General features: G+C 34.9%; 1 protein-coding gene across 1 annotated transcript; it reads right to left on the minus strand.

Annotated features, from left to right (window-relative positions):
* Window positions 1-334: 334 nt before the first annotated feature.
* On the minus strand, window positions 335-13393 carry LOC122607989 (uncharacterized protein At3g52155, chloroplastic). Its single transcript, XM_043781073.1, has 5 exons — window positions 13101-13393; window positions 7327-7426; window positions 7024-7203; window positions 1297-1414; window positions 335-533 (listed from the first exon to the last, which is right to left on the minus strand). The coding sequence occupies exons 1-5, from the start codon at window positions 13261-13263 to the stop codon at window positions 465-467; spliced, it is 630 nt and encodes a 209-aa protein (XP_043637008.1). The 5' UTR covers window positions 13264-13393; the 3' UTR covers window positions 335-464.
* Window positions 13394-17601: the final 4208 nt, after the last annotated feature.

A 17601-nucleotide genomic window follows, 5' to 3' on the forward strand; every position in this document is an offset into this window, starting at 1 on the left:
ATTTATCATATATAGTATATGAAAATTCTATTAATGTGCATATTTAAAACTCAATTCATTCATGTATTTTATATCAAATGTTATTATACTTGTATAACATAAACAAAAAAAATTTACCGTCAAAGTTACGAGAAAAAAAAAAGTTATTAAGTCAAATTAGGACATTTAAAATAAGAGTATAACAATTTTTATAGACATCAATGCACAACTTTTTAAAATAGATAGTATTAAAAAAATAAATCATTCTGTTAACACCCATGTCAAGTCCATGTATCACATCAATGTTAAATCTATTTGATATGATTCTTAAAGCTAGATAAAAAGAGAGAATACATTTTTAAGATAACTTACTTTTGATGAATGCAGTTTTATAAACCATGATTTGCTTTGATAAAGGCAATAAGGACTATTGTTTAGAACTATTGTTACAACTATGAGGGATTTCTAGTAATAATTAATAAGTTCTAGAGGCTGGCATTTGGTTTGACTAATTGCTGGAGCTTCCAGCCACCATTTCCTGCTGAAAGAAATGCCTGCAATTTAAAGATTTGGTTAGTAACATAAATAACCATTGCATAGTAAAGAACAATAAAACTATGCAACAGGATTTTTTAAACGAACCCCCACAATAAGCTCAAACCAAGCCATAGGCTAGGTGTAGAACTCACTATCAACCAATCCTATACTTGGCCGACGTGGGATCTAAACAGTACCCCATTGTTTGAAGAACCAACGTCCTTGTTGGTCACGGCTATGTTGGTCACGGTTGGCACCCTTCTATTTTTGGGTCCAAGCCAGCACTCCATAGGCCACCACTTCGAGCTCGCTAGTCACGGCTATGTTGGTGACGCTTGACACCTTTCTTTTTTCGGGTCCAAGCCACCACTACGAGTGTTAGAACCCCGAAAGGTAAGGCTGACTCTAATACCAATTGATACGAACCCATCCCATAACAGGCTCGCACCAAGCTGCACCAAGCCATAAGCTCGGTGTAGAACTCAATCCCAAAAGCTAGCTCAAAGATGTGGGATCATAACAATTTTTCAAATCAAGAGAATCAAGATCGTCACACAATCATCATCATTATCATACATACCCTAAAGTCTAGATAAGATTTGCAATGCATTTTTTACGTCTGAACAAACGGCCTTTTCAAATCACTCAAAACAACATATAAGCAAATCACAATTCACAAGCAGAGGGTATACGACCAGAATAGTAAACAGATAGCCCTTCCATATAGACGTTTCATATGACCAATGACCACCAAAATCCTAAGAGTATGAAAACACTAACCTCTTCCCATGATTTGCCAACAGCTTCAAGCAAGACAGCATTGCAAGTCTTTAGTTCTACTGAGGCACCGGAAAAGGTAGAGGCTGCCTCTTCCCAGCCTCTATTATGTCCCATACACCTGAAAAAAATAAAGTTAGCATATAATAGACAAGCTCCCATGGGGCTTATCATTTTCTAATCCACAAAGAGGAATGCTACACTTACAGAAGACTTACGAAGAGACCTTTTTTAAAATCATGTGCTAGCAAAGAATACAAAAGAAAAAAAATCATCTGGTTAGTCCATCTTATGTGCCACATTATTTTATACGGGTCTCTTGGTAACTATTTTGTAAGTACATTGTTCTTATCTATAAATCATTGCCCCATCAGTCTCACAAATAATCAACTATATGGTAGACAGCAAACCTACTTTACAGAGATCAAGATGACCTTGCGAGTTGCGAGTATGATCAACAAACTCTTGTATGAGACACAAAATGCATACTCTTATATCGTTTGCTTTAGTTAAAGACTATTAAGAGTTGGTTGGATTTGCCATTTGTTTGGATTTTGCAATACAGAAAACCAAAGCCACCCAAATTGATTGGATTCCAACCCGAACTGATAACTGATTTCACAATTTCAGTTTTGGTAAGATTTCAGTTTTGGTAATACAATCAAATCCTCTCTTCTTCTGAAATTCTTCTATCAATTTAGTATCAGAGCCACCGATTTTTCAGCTGGCTTCCGATTCCGATCGTCTTCTCCAGTGAGCCACTATTCTCCGGCGAATTAGGGTTTAATTTTTCTGATAAAAAATTTGGGAAATTAAGATGGGAACAAGAAATCATACACAAAATCAATCACAAGAAATGGAAAAACTGGCGAAAGACAATAAAAGATTAACCAAAGAAGTATCCGCCACACAAAATGAGACGATTTCTCTTCGATCAACCATTCAAACTCTGTTAGCACAAATGGTGGAAATGGAGAAACAGAGGTCAACAACGGTGGTTAGAGCATATGGAGGAGAAAGATTCAGCAATCACAGATTAGCGAAGCTTGACTTTCCAAGCTTTGAAGGAGATGATGTTGAAGGGTGGTTATACAAATGTGACCATTTTTTCACCATTGATGATAAACCAGCAGATAGGAAGGAGGGTGAGGTATGCAGCGATTCACATGGATGGAAGGGCTCTTTCTTGGCATCAAGCTTACATCAAATCAAGTGGGAAGACAATGGACCAGATCCAGTGGGATGAGTATTCAAGATCCATCATGGCTAGATCTGCAGACTCATGGGGGCTTTGAAGGCATTGACTCAAACTAGAGAATTAGAGGTATATTCTGATGAATTTGATAGGTTACTTAATAAGGTCAATCTTTGTGAGGAGTACACCATTAGTTTGTATATAGAGGGCTTAAAACCTGAAATTAAATGTCCACTAAAAATGTTTCAGCCAAAAACACTAAAAGATACTTATTCTTTGGCTAAATTGCAAAACCAATCTAATAAACTGCTACACCTAACTGTGTCGCAATGGAGGTTATAAGGGATCTGGGGTGAAAACTGGACAGTGGACCAATGCTGCTAAACAGCCATTATTAGCTACACCTGTAAATAGTGTACCTTCTAATGCTTTGGTTCCAAGAAAAGTTAATACCAAGTTTATGGAGGATAAGAGAGCCAAGAATGAATGTTTCTATTGTGATGAGAAGTACTCTACTACTCTGAGCAAGGTTTGTAAGGGAAGGAAAGTAATATTTGTTATTGAAGTAGTAGATGATGAGGAAAATGAAGAAAATGCAGTGATAGAGAGTAATAATGTGGGAGCAATGGGCCAATCTAGTAGGTCAATGGTTCAGGGAGAACCACAAATTAGCTTGAATGCTTTAATGGGCATACCCTCTTATTCCACTATGTAGATTGTTGGTACGGTAGGAACTAGGAGACTGCACATCTTTGTAGACAGTGGATCAACCCACAATTTCATGAGCAAAAATATAGGAATTAAACTGCAATTTGCATTATTAGATATTCCTCATGTTAGAGTTTCAGTAGCAGATGGAAATAATATGAATAGTGCTTCTGTGTGTAACGGGTTTAAATGGGTAATGCAGGGTAATTGGTTTGAAGCTCACATGTTATTGCTTGAACTTACCAATTATGATATTGTGCTAGGGGTTTAGTGGTTGGAAACCCTAAATGACATTGTGTGGAATTCTGGGAATTTGAAAATGAAATTCAATATTAATGGTCAAAATTTTGTGTTAAAAAGAATTTCTCAGAATGGTCTTAGTTTGTGTTCTATGGAAAAGTTGTCCACTATGTTAAGCACTAAAGGGAATATAGTTCAGGCACACATGTGTGCCCTGCAGGATTCAAATAGTGAAAACAATTTATACCAACCAATCTTGCAGAATTTGGAAAATAATGGGGAATTAGAAGCATTATTGGAGGAATATTAGGATATTTTTGAGATACCAACTGGTCTACCACCATAGAGGCAGTATGACCATAGAATTGAGTTGAAAGATGAAAAAGTCAACCTTAATCTCAAACCTTACAGATACCGGTCCACAGATGGACATCATTGAACAAATGACCCAAGAATTATTAGATCCTGGAGTTATAAGGCATAGTAACAGTGCATTTGCAGCACCAGTGGTTTTGGTTAAGAAAAAAGATGGATCATGGCGTATGTGTGTTGACTACAGAAAATTGAATGATGCCACTAAAAAGGATGTATTCCCAATTCCATTGATTGAGGAACTGTTGGATGAACTGCAAGGGTCAGAATTTTTTTCTTTTTTTCTAAATTAGATCTTAGATCAGGATATCATCGGGTTAGAATGTTTGAGGATGATATTCACAAAACTGCATTTAAAACACATATGGGTCACTATGAATTTTTGGTACTTCCTTTTGATCTCACTAATGCTCTTGCAACCTTCCAATCACTCATGAATGCCACATTTAGGGAGGTGTTAAGGAAGTCCACTTTGGTTTTCTTTGATGATATATTGGGGTACAACAATGGGTGGAGTCAACATTTGCAGGATTTAATAGGGGTTCTGCAATTAATGAGAATGCTTTAAAAGCCAAGAAATCAAAGTGCTCTTTTGGAAGCACTCAAGTGGAGTATTTAGGGCATGTGATCAACCAACAAGGTGTGTCAACTCATCCATCAAAAAGTGCAACCATACAAGAATGGCCAGTGCCAACTAATGTCAAACAATTGAGAGGTTTCCTTGGATTAGCTGGATATTATAGAAGATTCATCAGACATTTTGGAGTTATAGCAAAACCTTTACATGAGTTGTTAAAGAAAGAAGGTTTTAAATGGTCTGGAAAGGCACAGAATGCTTTTGATAGATTGAAGCAAGTCCTGAGCAGTCCCCCAGTTTTAAGTCTGCCTGACTTCTCAAAGACATTTGTTATTGAAACTGATGCTTCATCTAAAGGGATGGGGGCAGTCCTAATGCAAGACAATCATCCTCTGGCTTTTATGAGTAAGGCACTCTCTACCAGGGAACAAACTTGGTCAGTATATGAGAAAGAATTACTGGCAATTATGATGGCAGTGAAGCAATGGCATCACTATTTTAGCTGTAAAACATTTTTTCATCAAAACAGACCACCAGAAATTAAATACTTGCTCGATAAGAAAATTGTGACACAAATGCAACAAAAATGGCTATGTAAGCTGATGGGGTATAGCTGTGAGATTTGTTATAAACAAGGAAAGGAAAATGTGGCTGCTAATGCTTTATCCAAAGTACAGGGTTTGGCTTTATTACAAATGGAAGTCAGTTCAATTAATTATGCTTTATTGGATAGAATTAAGACAACTTTGCAGCAAGATCCAGTCACCAAGGATTTAATTTCATCTTTGCAAGGTGGAGCTGTTATTCCAAATATATCTTGGAATGGGGAATTATTAAAGAGGAAATCTAAACTGTTGATACCTAATGACACAACTCTCAAACAAGAAATATTGCAACTGGTTCACTCTTCTGCAACTGGAGGGCATTAAAGGATAACACCCACTTTGGCCAGACTAAAAGGAATGTTTTATTGGAAGGGATGTCATAAGGATGTACAACAATTTGTGAGGAAATGTTCAACATGTCAGAGGACAAAGTATGAAAGAGTGCCATACCCTGGTTTATAACAGCCTCTACCTGTTCCAAGATCAGTTTTTACTCATATTTCCATGGATTTTATATCTGGCCTTCCTAAAGTCCATGGAAAAGATACCATTTTGGTAGTGGTAGAAAGGTTGACCAAATTTGGTCATTTTTTGGTATTAAGTCATCCTTATACTGCTATGACTGTGGCAAAGCTTTTCTTGGATAGTATCTTCAAAATACATGGTAATCCTGTTACCATTGTATCAGATAGAGATCCCATTTTCTTGAGTCACTTTTGGCAAGAATTTATGAGGCTACAAGGAATTTAATTGGCCATGACTAGTGCTTACCATCCTCAATTTGATGGACAGACAGAAGTGCCAAACATAAGTTTGGAAGCATACTTAAATAGCATGTGCTTAGATGCCCCATTGTCATAGGTTAACTGGGTGCCATTGGCACAATGGTGGTACAATACATCTTGGCATTCCAGCATTAAAATGTCACCATTTGAAGCTCTATTTGGCATTAAACCATAGCTGCACATTCCATTTATACCAAATGACATTGCAGTGAAAGCAATGGAAGAATTGCATAGAGAAAGGGAAGCCATGATTAAAAAACTCAAAAACAATATGGAGTCATCAAGGAACAGGATGAAGCAGATTGCAGACAGTAATAGATCTGAAAGGGAATTTTCCGTTGGTGATTGGGTTTATGTAAAATTACATCTTTTTGCTCAACAATCTCTGAAGGCTCATCACAACAGGAAGCTCAATCCTAAATACTTTGGTCCATTTTTGGTGATTAAACAAGTTGGAAGTGTCGCATACCAAATAGATTTGCCTACTAAGCTCAAATGCATCATACTTTCCATGTGTTACTTCTTGAGAAGGCAATGGGTTCTATTCCTACTTCATATCCATTACCAATGGGACACAGATTCACTCTGCAACCAAGAACTATTCTGAAGGTAGAAAAGAGGAATGGGAAGATGGTCATAAAAGTGCTTGTCCATTGGGAAGGACTAGACGTCTTAGAGGCTTCTTGGGACCTACTTTCCATTTTTGAGGTCAAAAATCTTTAAAAGAGGGGAGTAAATGTTATGATTGAAATGAGAATTAGGAAGAAAATAGCATCTTTAGTAAATAGAGGGACTAAATATGTCAAAATTGATACTAGTTTGAATGTTTGTTAGAAGCGGTTATACCCCGCCCCCTTTATATTTTAATATTGGGTGTAATTAGTTTTCAGTTTTGGAATAATATACAATCAAATTCTTTCTTCTTCTGAAATTCTTCTATCACTCGGCTTCAAACCATGTATCAAACGCCCCTAGTTCACACATTGGATAAAACGTGGTGTAGAGTATGATGCACTTAGACCTAAATCATTCTATAAACTAAGATTCTCAAAGATACATGTAAACAAAATTATTAGATCTGACTACCCGTAGTTGAATTCGATTTAGTCAAGGAATACTTATGATAACAAGGGTACGGTCATTTTAAGACATGTTCTTGTTCATATTCCTATACAAGCAATCAAACAAGGGAAGAAAATATCTCAACTGAACGATAGAAAAGAAGCTCTTACAGTCAATAGGACTCACATAACTGTAAGTATCTCATCTCTTGAATATTTACAGATAGCTTGTTGAAGGTGATCAGCTGTCTGCCCATCCATTGCCGCAACAGAATAAAAGCTTGAAATGAAGTGTATCTCAGCTTCCAAGAAGGCTCGCACATGGTCCTGCATAATCTTTAGAGTTTGTCTTGTTCGTGTCGCATCACTACGTCAGTAAGATTGTAAGAACACTTCTAATGTTTCATGTAAAGATACAAAGTGGGTCGAGGAAATAGCATTGTGCATGTACATGTACCTAGATTTCATGATGCTTAAAGTAATAACTTACCTAGATAAAATAAGTTCAGGTATCCAACCCAGCTGTTGGAGCTTGTAAGCAACTTGTATAGCATCAGTTTCTCCAGCTTTACTTAAAGGACGATCATGATCTAGGCATAATATATAATGGAAGAGGAAACAAAGCGTGGGATTAGAGACGAGCTTCATTTCTATAAGCATACAAGTGACATAAAACCAAAATCATTACAATGATAGTGCATATAACTATCTCCCAGTCGTCAAATAAATTATTTCTATGTGCAATTAAGATAATACGTATAATATAATAATATGAAATTTTATGCAAAATCAAAGCTGCTAGTCAAGGCACTTATTATTTTAAAGACATCCATAACCTCAAGCTAGCGTAAGTAGGATCAGGTATGCGAGGTTGGCATGGGGAAACGTCACGAAGTTTATAATTTAATGGTTGGATTTTATGCAACTAGTGAAAATTGGTCAAGAGATTCATAGCATAAGGCAGTATAAGCAATAAGGGAGGTTGCATTTTCTCGGGTGATTGTAATCTTTTATAATTTGATAAGGTGTTTCTAAGTTTTATCCGGAGTTGATCATCACCACCCAGCCCAATGAGTTAAGATAATGAGCAAGGGAGTGTTAGGTATTCAGAACACAAACACAAAACAGTAAAACAGAAATCAAATAACACATGGATTTTACGTGGTATCTCACACTATGCGTGTGAACAAATCCACGGGGGCAACTAGGGTTTTGTATTATTGAGTGATAGAATTTACATGTACAGCAGATTAATTTGTAGACCAGAATTAGGTTAATCCCTTGCTTAGCTTGTTGGACAAGTCTCTAATTCTTTGTTGTCCATAATTGTGTGGGTCAGGCTGAAGACAACAGATCGCCAACAATCTCCCACTTGGTGTCTTCGGACCAAAACTGCAACCCCCTCTTCTGTAAATGAAAATCCCCCTAAACTTCTACACTCCCTAGTTACCCCGTCTCCTGAGATGTTCTTCAAGCTAATTATTCCATCACTGATCAATCCTCTAACAAAGTGATACCTCATCCCGATGTGCTTCAACTTGCCATGATAGACTGGGTTTTTAGCAAGTTTCACAGCACTCTCATTGTCACAATACAAGTTTCACAGCACTCTCTGTCACAATACAAGTGAGTAATCAACTTACTTTTTACCCAATTCTTCAAGAAAAGTCTTCAACCATACTAACTTCGTACTTGCTTCAGCAACAACCAGGTACTCGGCTTCTGTTGTTGATAAAGCTACACATTTCTGAAGTCTAGACATCCGGTTCACTGTTGTTCCTTCGACTGTGAAAACATACCATGTAGTGCTTTTAAACGCCCCTTTACAACCACCCAGATCAGCATCCGTGTAACCTCTAAGAATAGCATCTTTCCTTTTGTAACATAAACCCATCTTTTGTGTACCTTTCAAGTATCTGAGTATCCACTTGACAGCTTGTAACATCCGTGACTTTTGACCGTTTGACTTTTTGTATGATTTAACTAATAAATTTAATTAACGACCTAATTGAGTTCATCCGAGGAATAACAAATTAGAATACGCTTAAACGGGTCGATTGACAGGATACTTGATGATTCGAGTTAACGATTAATTAACTAGTCGAATGATAACGGGTCAACCCGTGGATCTTACCCACACCCATGACCCACCTACCTTACCTAACCTTATTCCTCCAAACTCTTCCACCCATCCATTCATTTCATCCACCCACCTCTTTCTCACTCTAACTCTCTTGCAAGACACACACAAACACACACATATCTCTTTCTCTAATTTAATTCTCACATCAATTAATGTTCTTGGGTTAGATTAGTAGTAAAATCATCATCTTCTTCATCATTAATTCATCATATTAAAAGATTGAAGCTCCTAAGTGCAGGTATTCTTCCTTTTCGGGTCAATTTCAGAATTGGGTCCTTGGTGCAAGAATTTGTAAGCCAAACTCATCTTAAATTCACAACTTATTACTCATTTACATGTTTCTAGTCAAGTATAAGCTTTCTTAGTTCAAAAGTTGGGTCAAAACCCTAATGGGTCGGAATTAGGGTTTGCAAAATGGGTAAAATGGGTCAAAACCCGTTTTAACAAGATATGGATGTTTTAGATTGTTTTTATGAAATGGGTTACCTTTATTTGTGTTAATATACATTCATTTATGTTTCAAATGGGTCAAGAAAACATCAAAACCGTTTGTGAGGTCAAATTAGGGTTCTAAGTCACATTTAGGGATTTTGACTGTTCTTGGTTTGATTTGGCCGAATTCATGGAATGATTTGGTGTTTAGAAGAGTTGTTTTAGGATGGGATAGACTTAATTCAGTTCAAAAACGTTCTAAAGGGTGTCTTGAAGCTTCACAAACCGATATTGCAAGTCAAAATTTGAGTTAAAGTCCAAACGGGTCGAGTTTTGTTGCTTGAGCTGCTGCTGTGCATGCTGGACAGAACCAGCGTCTTGGACGCCCAAGACCACTGTCCCAGACGGTGGTCTGGTTTGCTAGCTTTCACCGTCTCACCTCAGAACCTACCGTAAGACAGAAGTGCCACCGTAAAGGACTTTTGAGCCACCGTCCAAGATGGTGGCCTATAACTTCCAGTTTTCTATTTTGTTCGAGCCTTGCTCCCAGCTTCCTTGGGTCGGGCTGAGCTTTCAATCAAGTCATATCTTGGTTCCTATGGAGTCCTATACGTGACTTTAGGGCTGTGCAAAGTCGGGTATGCCACCAAAAGCTTAGATGAACATGAAAGGTTAACATGTAATTGTATAAGAATGTGTATAATAAATGTAGTGATATATTGTGGACACGAGACGACCTTTAGATAACTTTAACTCGTTCTAAGCTAGTTCTTGACCTCCTTGTTTACCATGTCGAGTCTTGGGAGTTGGTTAAAGTCCTTAATCGTACTTAAAAACCTAATTGGGTTTTAACTTAAAACTATATAATTGTACAATAATAACTTTTTTCACGAGGTGACTTGGGGACGACTTAAAATGGTTGCAAACTACTTTGCAGCTTCTCTAATGACTTGGTCGAGTCCCGGGAACCTTCCAAAGGGCTTGGACCACAATTGAAACATGAAGTAGGGCTTCGACACAAGTTAAAAACGTGAATAATATATGTGTATGTATTAATGCATATGCGGTGTATATATTATAGGTGTGGACTTGTGACGCTCGTTGAACGACTATAATTTCATCTTAGCTCGATCTTAACTTTCTTTGCAGATCAAGGTGAGTTCCGTAGCTCCCTACTCAATTGAGATTCGGGCTGAAAAGTGTACACATACGTGCTTGTTTGATTGTTTGGTTGATTTGATTCACGGCTTATTGATTGACCGATTGATTGTTTGATTGATTGTTGATTGATGGATGGTGTTGATTGTTGATTGATGGATGGTTTTGATTGATTGTTCGGTTGATGGATGGTTTTGATTGATTGTTGGATGGTTTACGCATATGATTGTGATATTGTGATTATTTAGGATAGTCGTACATACATGGAAGTCAGTTATGCCTTCAAAGGGTTTTAGATGTGGTGTGAAGGTTGCGGGTGACCTCATATATAAGCATCTAGGACTCGTTGAAAGTAGAATCCTCCTAAGTGTATGTACGTATAGTTTTGGTTGGTTTGATGGTTGATGATTGATGGAGTTGTGATTGAGGTAAACACGCATATGTAATGATATGGATATTGATGAGACGTACGCACCCCGATGTATGGGAAACGTGAGCGGGAACATAAATTATTTCATTGTTAGTAAAAAAGGGCAATTTAGTTAGTTTAGAAGTTAAATGTTGTAAATTATTTCATTGTTAGTATGTTAAGGGACACTTTAGGTACATCAACAGTGTAATTTGAGAAAAAATACGGGAGTTGATGCTTTGTATAGTAACAAGTCATGTGCTCGCGCAATTCCGCGGCGATGATGGTGGCGGCGGTGGTGACGGGTGGCGGCAGTGGCAGCGGCAGCGGCGTCGAATTGTGGTGGCAGTGGCAACGACAGTGGTGTCGAAAGCGGTGACGGTGACGGGTGGTGGGCGACAATGATGGTGATTGTTGAAGTAATTGTTGTTAAAGGTGGTGGTATAGTTAGTTTAAGGGTTGGGGGGCTTATGTTGTAAATTATTTCATTAAGGGTATTATTAGTATATTAGGTAGAGATGTTTAAATTAATGAATAAAGAATGAGGGAATTTTGGTTAGTCAAAAGTGTAATTTGAGAAAAGAGGAAGAGTTTGATGCTTTATATAGTTCTATAGATATAGATATAGATATCTTTTACTCATAATATATTAAAACACAGTTGCTATAATAACTTATCGATCAATCATAGCTCTCAATTTCCTAATGTTGACTTTTGTTTTCAATTTTGACTTTTGTTTTCAATTTTGACTTGAATTTACACTTTTTTGTTTCCATCACCAATTTACACTTTACCCAATAATTTTAAAATAAGAAATCATAAAAGAATAGTTAATATATATCCAATAGAATAATTGTTAATATATATCTGATAAAATAATAGCTAATGTAAATCCTAATATTAGGTTCTATCTCATAGGTACAAAATTAATTAAATAAAAGTAAATACAATTTAATGTAACTATATTAAGATTTTAAAAGTAATTGTACTATTATCCTTTTTTGAAGTTTTTTTTAAACAATTGTCATGACACATAAGAAAGACAAAACATGTAAATATCATCTTTATAGAAAACACCTATAGCATTATCATATTTTAAATCACATATTTAGGATATGTTTCATCTCAAAATAAAATATTATTTCTTTATAGTGCAAAATAAGATTATAATGCGTCATGTGTAACAATAAAATAAATAAAATGACACTGACCTATTATAATTAACATCTAATATTGATAATGTCATAAACTCTCGTGTATTGTACACAGACCTAAAATCTAGTAGACAGTATATCCAGTCCAATCCCATCCTATCCTATCCTATCCTATGGCTATCCTATCATATCCTATACATTCTCGAGTTTAAAGTAGAAAGAAAAGATAGGGAAAGGATAGAAATGATTAGAAATTGAGTCATGTAATATGCATTCTTGAGTTGAAAAGAAAGGAGAAGGAAATAATTCAATAAATAAAAGAAATGAAAAATAAAATACAAATTTACAATTATGTACATTCCATATACAATGTTAAAAGCTTTGATTTAAGAAAACACCGAAATAATGTAAAACATTATATAAAAAAAAACACCAAATTCAATTTAGAGGTTAGCTAAAAATCTAAAACTCTCCCATTTCAAATATTGAGGCCGCGCATGGAGTATCCCAAAAATGGGTAAAAAGATAATGCTTTCCACAGGCAATTATCATTGATATTCCTTTCACACTATTGTTTTTCTCTTCAATTGAATCAAATTTTGTACAGTTGTTCTGGAATGAAAACCCCTCATTATTCAAAACCACTATACAATAGAAAACAACCCAGAAAGGATCACCGCCTACAGTTGTGAAGAAAGGGTTTGTTAAGGGGTAGATTTGTAATTAACAACAGAGTAGTGATATTTCCATCCAAATCAGGCCATATATGGCTGGAAAAAATTGGGCTCCAAAACACCTAACTTATCCTATCCATTCTTTTTCCTATGTAAAAAGAAACTCAAGAATGCAAAAACATTGAATTTCTTATCATTCCCTTTCTTTTCTTTGGTAAAAAAAAAAAAAAAAAAAAAAAAAAAAAAACTCAAGGAAATGGAAATGAAAATTAGTTCGTAGAATCGTAGTTATACCTTTAAGGGAGCGATCCTCCCATGAACTCTTGGCATGACGAAGCAAAATCAAGCGCCGTCGTCGAACAATATTCTCCAGTGCTCCGCTGCTCTTCTTCTTAGCCGAGTCTGATCCTGTGGAGGATTTCGCCGACAAAGGAAACGCCCCTAACATACACGCCATAGTCACCCAATATGCTGTATTTAAAACATTAGTGTTTATACTACTAAAAGTATGCTAAAAGTAAATAAATTAATTATTATTTTTTCCTTCTCCTTTTTTGTCAATAAACTAGTAGCCGACCCTCAATTTTCGTTTTCAAATGGTTGTGTTGTTTTAGAGTTTTTGTGTTGAACCTCTAACAGCCTAATTAAAAATCATTTGGTCATATATAAGTTTGTTTCAATTATATATATTTATTTAAGGGAAAATGATTTATGATGTTAACATCATCTTTGTTGGATGATGTTGCTTTCACAAACTCACTTAAATCAATTTCTACACATGTCAAAAAGCCCCCCATGATTTTAATGGTTTGTGAGAGCAACATCATCCAACCAAAATAATGTTAACATCATCCAAGTTATCCCCTTTATTTAATGACAAAACTACATTAGTTTTCATCTGCATGTTGTGGAGTGTCAAATATTTTGATTACATTTTATTACTTATGATGTGTCTATATATATTAGCTTAAAACTATGTTGCACGGAAACGGATACGGTAACGGGGTACGGGAACAATACGGGAACGGGAAACGGCAAAATTAAAAAATCCAAGATACGGGTACGGCAAAGATACGGCAATAAAAAATTTTAAAAAATAAAAAATATATTAACAAAAATTAAAATAGATACTCATATAATCTTGAAAAGAATGTTAAAGGTTCATGTGGTCAAATTATAAATACGAGTATCTTGTAGTATATCGTTGCTATTATTATTAATTAATTATTATTAAAATTATAGTACAAGTGTTTAGCTGTATGTCAAATTTTCAAAATCCATAATGTAAAAAAACCAATAGCCATACGTGGACTAATTTAGTCCATTTATTTTATATCTACAAAACTTATGAATTTTTTTACATAGCAAGCATGTAATAAATACAGATGCATACGCACTTTCTTTTGTCTTCTTTGTCTCCTTCTTCACCGATCGGTTGAGTTAGTTTTTTTCATCTACCACACACACACAAAACGCATACAAACACTGACAAACACACACTCGCCTGGAAAAAAAACCTACAAGAACTAACAGCTGTTGTCTTCATCTCCGGCTATGGATGTTCGCCTGAAATCCGGTGGAAACGTGTCGGAAACTTCTTGGGAACGTTTCGGTAAATATAGAAACGGATTAGAAACGTTTCGGTGCCGTTTCACACACGTATCCGTTCCCATGCTGTCCCCGAAACGGGAACGTCACCCTGATAGACGTTTCCGTGCATCATAGGCTTAAAACTTTTACCATATGAAATATATATTTATATAAAGCAATACCACAAACACATTATAACATCGAATACATATATCTAATATGCACAAAGAAAAAAAATTGAATGAAAGTTTTAAATATATTAGTTAAAAACAAAAACCAAATAAAGGTAGTAAGGTACATAACGTTACCAGAAATGACATGATAAAGTTGCAATATACTGTTTGAAAACCCAAACGAAAAAAAAGTGTGAAAAAAACCAATAAGTAACCCGTAATAGAAAGCCCAAACAGGATGCGATAAAACAAAATCCGAAAATGGTAATGATACATGATATAGGCATAAAAGGGTGGTAATATATTGTTTGAGAACCCAAAAGGAAAAAGAGTGTGCAAAAAACCAATAAGTAAAGGCATAATAGAAAACACGAATAGGATGCGAAATGGCAAAATCCAAATAATATTACTAGTTCTTACGTGTATGAATAGTAATTCGTCACGTATCCTTCAATTCCACTTAATATTATATAAATAATTAGATTATAACACACATAAAACGCGGGAGAAATACACAGATGCGTTTTTGTTTTTACAAGTTGGCTATCATTGAATAAACTAAATACATGTGATGAGTTATATTCGAATTTTTTTATATATATAGAAATAAATAATCTAACAATATATAGTACGGATTCAAGAAGAAAACATAAAATTAAAGAGATGTAACGGTGAATAATTATGGAATTCCCGAGCTCCTTGGATGTTGCGTTGGTTATTCCTAATAATTTATTATGTCGAAGTTTAATACTCGTACTTATTAAAGTTAAGGGACTGAAAAAGTATAAGACTAAATGTTTAGTAAAAGATGATGTCATCAAGGTTAATCCAATGGTGAATATTAAATGTTGAAAATTAATAGAGAGTCTTGATTTCTTCAATTTAGAATTAAAGGTTCCCTTTTAATATTTATAAAAGATTTGTTCATATTTCGTTTACACGTCAACTAATTTTTATTGTTTATACTTCTTTATAAGACAAAATATCACTCCCTCCTATAAACATTCTATATTTAAAAAAACCCAAAATATCCTTATTTTTAACACTTTCTAAATCCACATACTACATCTACCCAAACTATCCTAAAATATTTTTCAACCCTATCTAATCAAACTACTCATATTATTTATCTACTAGTTTAAATATTTCCATATAATTATACCTATAATACTTTTTTATGAAATTATTTACAACATATAGCACTCAACCCTTAAAATTGTTACATTACCCTCTTTTATATCAATTACTTTTAATCGATAACCACACCGCTGCCGCCACCGTAGATGTCGTAGCCACCTGTCACCACCACCGCATTACACAGTACCTTTCTAATTATATATTATAAAAACTAGTTTAAACCTAATGCGTCGTACGTTTATATATTAGTTTACATATTTTCCAATTAAGTGCAATTAGAATTAATAATAACATATATTATATTATATTATATTATATTAATGAGCTTAAAATCTCTTATAACGCGACAGCTCCATCATATTAATTCAAAGCTAGATTTTTTACTTTAGAGTTAAGAACTTTTTTCGTCCCTGTGGTTTATTGCTTTATCGCTTTTCGTCCTCGCCGTTAACTTTTGGCTAAAATCATGCATGTGGTTTGCATTTCATCCCTGCCGTTATAACTTTGTCGTTAACCCCCTCACATGCAAGTCACGTGATTTTTGTCTTTTCACTCGTTTAAGTGCAAAAATCGTCCCGGTGATTTGTCGTTTTTGCATTTTTTCATCCTCGACGTTAACAAACAAAAATTACCTGTAAAAATTTAATCCAAACAAAATAAAAACCTATATATACCTATATTTAGGATCTAGTCGAAATTCAAACGCGTACATACAATGTTTAAATACAGGTATATACCGATCGGTGTTACCAATAATACTGGTATCGGGGGTACTCCGGTATTTTCGATATTTTTCGGTATTACTATTCCGGTATTTTCATTTTTTATTATTTGAATTTTTTTTAAATTATCCTATAATATTTTAATGTTACTTTTTGTAATTTGTGAGTTTTAAAACTTATATTTTGTTATAAAATACTTATTTGATATTATTTTTGAGAGGACAATAATTATATTTTGATTATTTACGTTAAATAATAGGAGTAGTAAGTTTTATAATATTTTTATAAAATAAAACAAATTAAATTAGCGGTATTGGCCAGTATTAACCTAGATCTTCATATGTAGGTATATATAGGTTTTTGATTTAAGTTTGTTTTGGTTTTTGATTAAATTCTTGTTTGGAGGTTTGTTAAAGATAAGGATGAAAAATGCAAAAACAACAAACCATAAGGACGGATTTTGTACTTAACCATAGGGACAAACCGGTAAAAAGACGTAAATGCCATTTACGTGCCTTGCACGTGAGGGGTTAACGGATCCAAGGACGAAATGCAAACCAAGGGGATGATTTTAGCCAAAAGTTAACGGCGATGACGAAATAAAGCGATAAACCACAAGGACGAAAAAAAGTACTTAACTCTTTATTTTATTTTTCTCAAACAACAAAATGCTAAAGATTTATGACTTTTAATTTGCTATTTATAATTAATAAAAACATATATCCATGTGGCTCCTAATCAAATGATGATTTGTAAAGTTTTAGTAGATGATCAACGTATTAACGAGTAACGCCACGTAGGTAAAAAGATGACGTATCAACAACTCATGTCACTTCATCGCTTGGCGAAGCCCATTAGGTAGATCACCATCAGCGGTCACCCCCTAAGACCTATCACCCTCTATAACCTATCACACTATGACCTATCACCCTCAATGACCTATCACCCCCAACAGCTTTGGTTTATGAATATCCTTAAGGGCGAAACCCGCTCCGAATCATAATTTTAGTTCAACCTACACATGTGTAAGTACCAAAATGGAAACGAAAATTAAAAAGTCGTTAAAAGTATATCGAATTGGATCTCTAATAAAAGAGGACGAAATTTTAAGACTACCTATGGTTTTTGTTTCTCTAACGATTTACGGTTTGTGAGATATAACATTTTGAATGA

The sequence above is a fragment of the Erigeron canadensis genome, chromosome 7, assembly GCF_010389155.1.
Source record: "Erigeron canadensis isolate Cc75 chromosome 7, C_canadensis_v1, whole genome shotgun sequence".
Lineage (NCBI taxonomy): Eukaryota > Viridiplantae > Streptophyta > Magnoliopsida > Asterales > Asteraceae > Erigeron > Erigeron canadensis.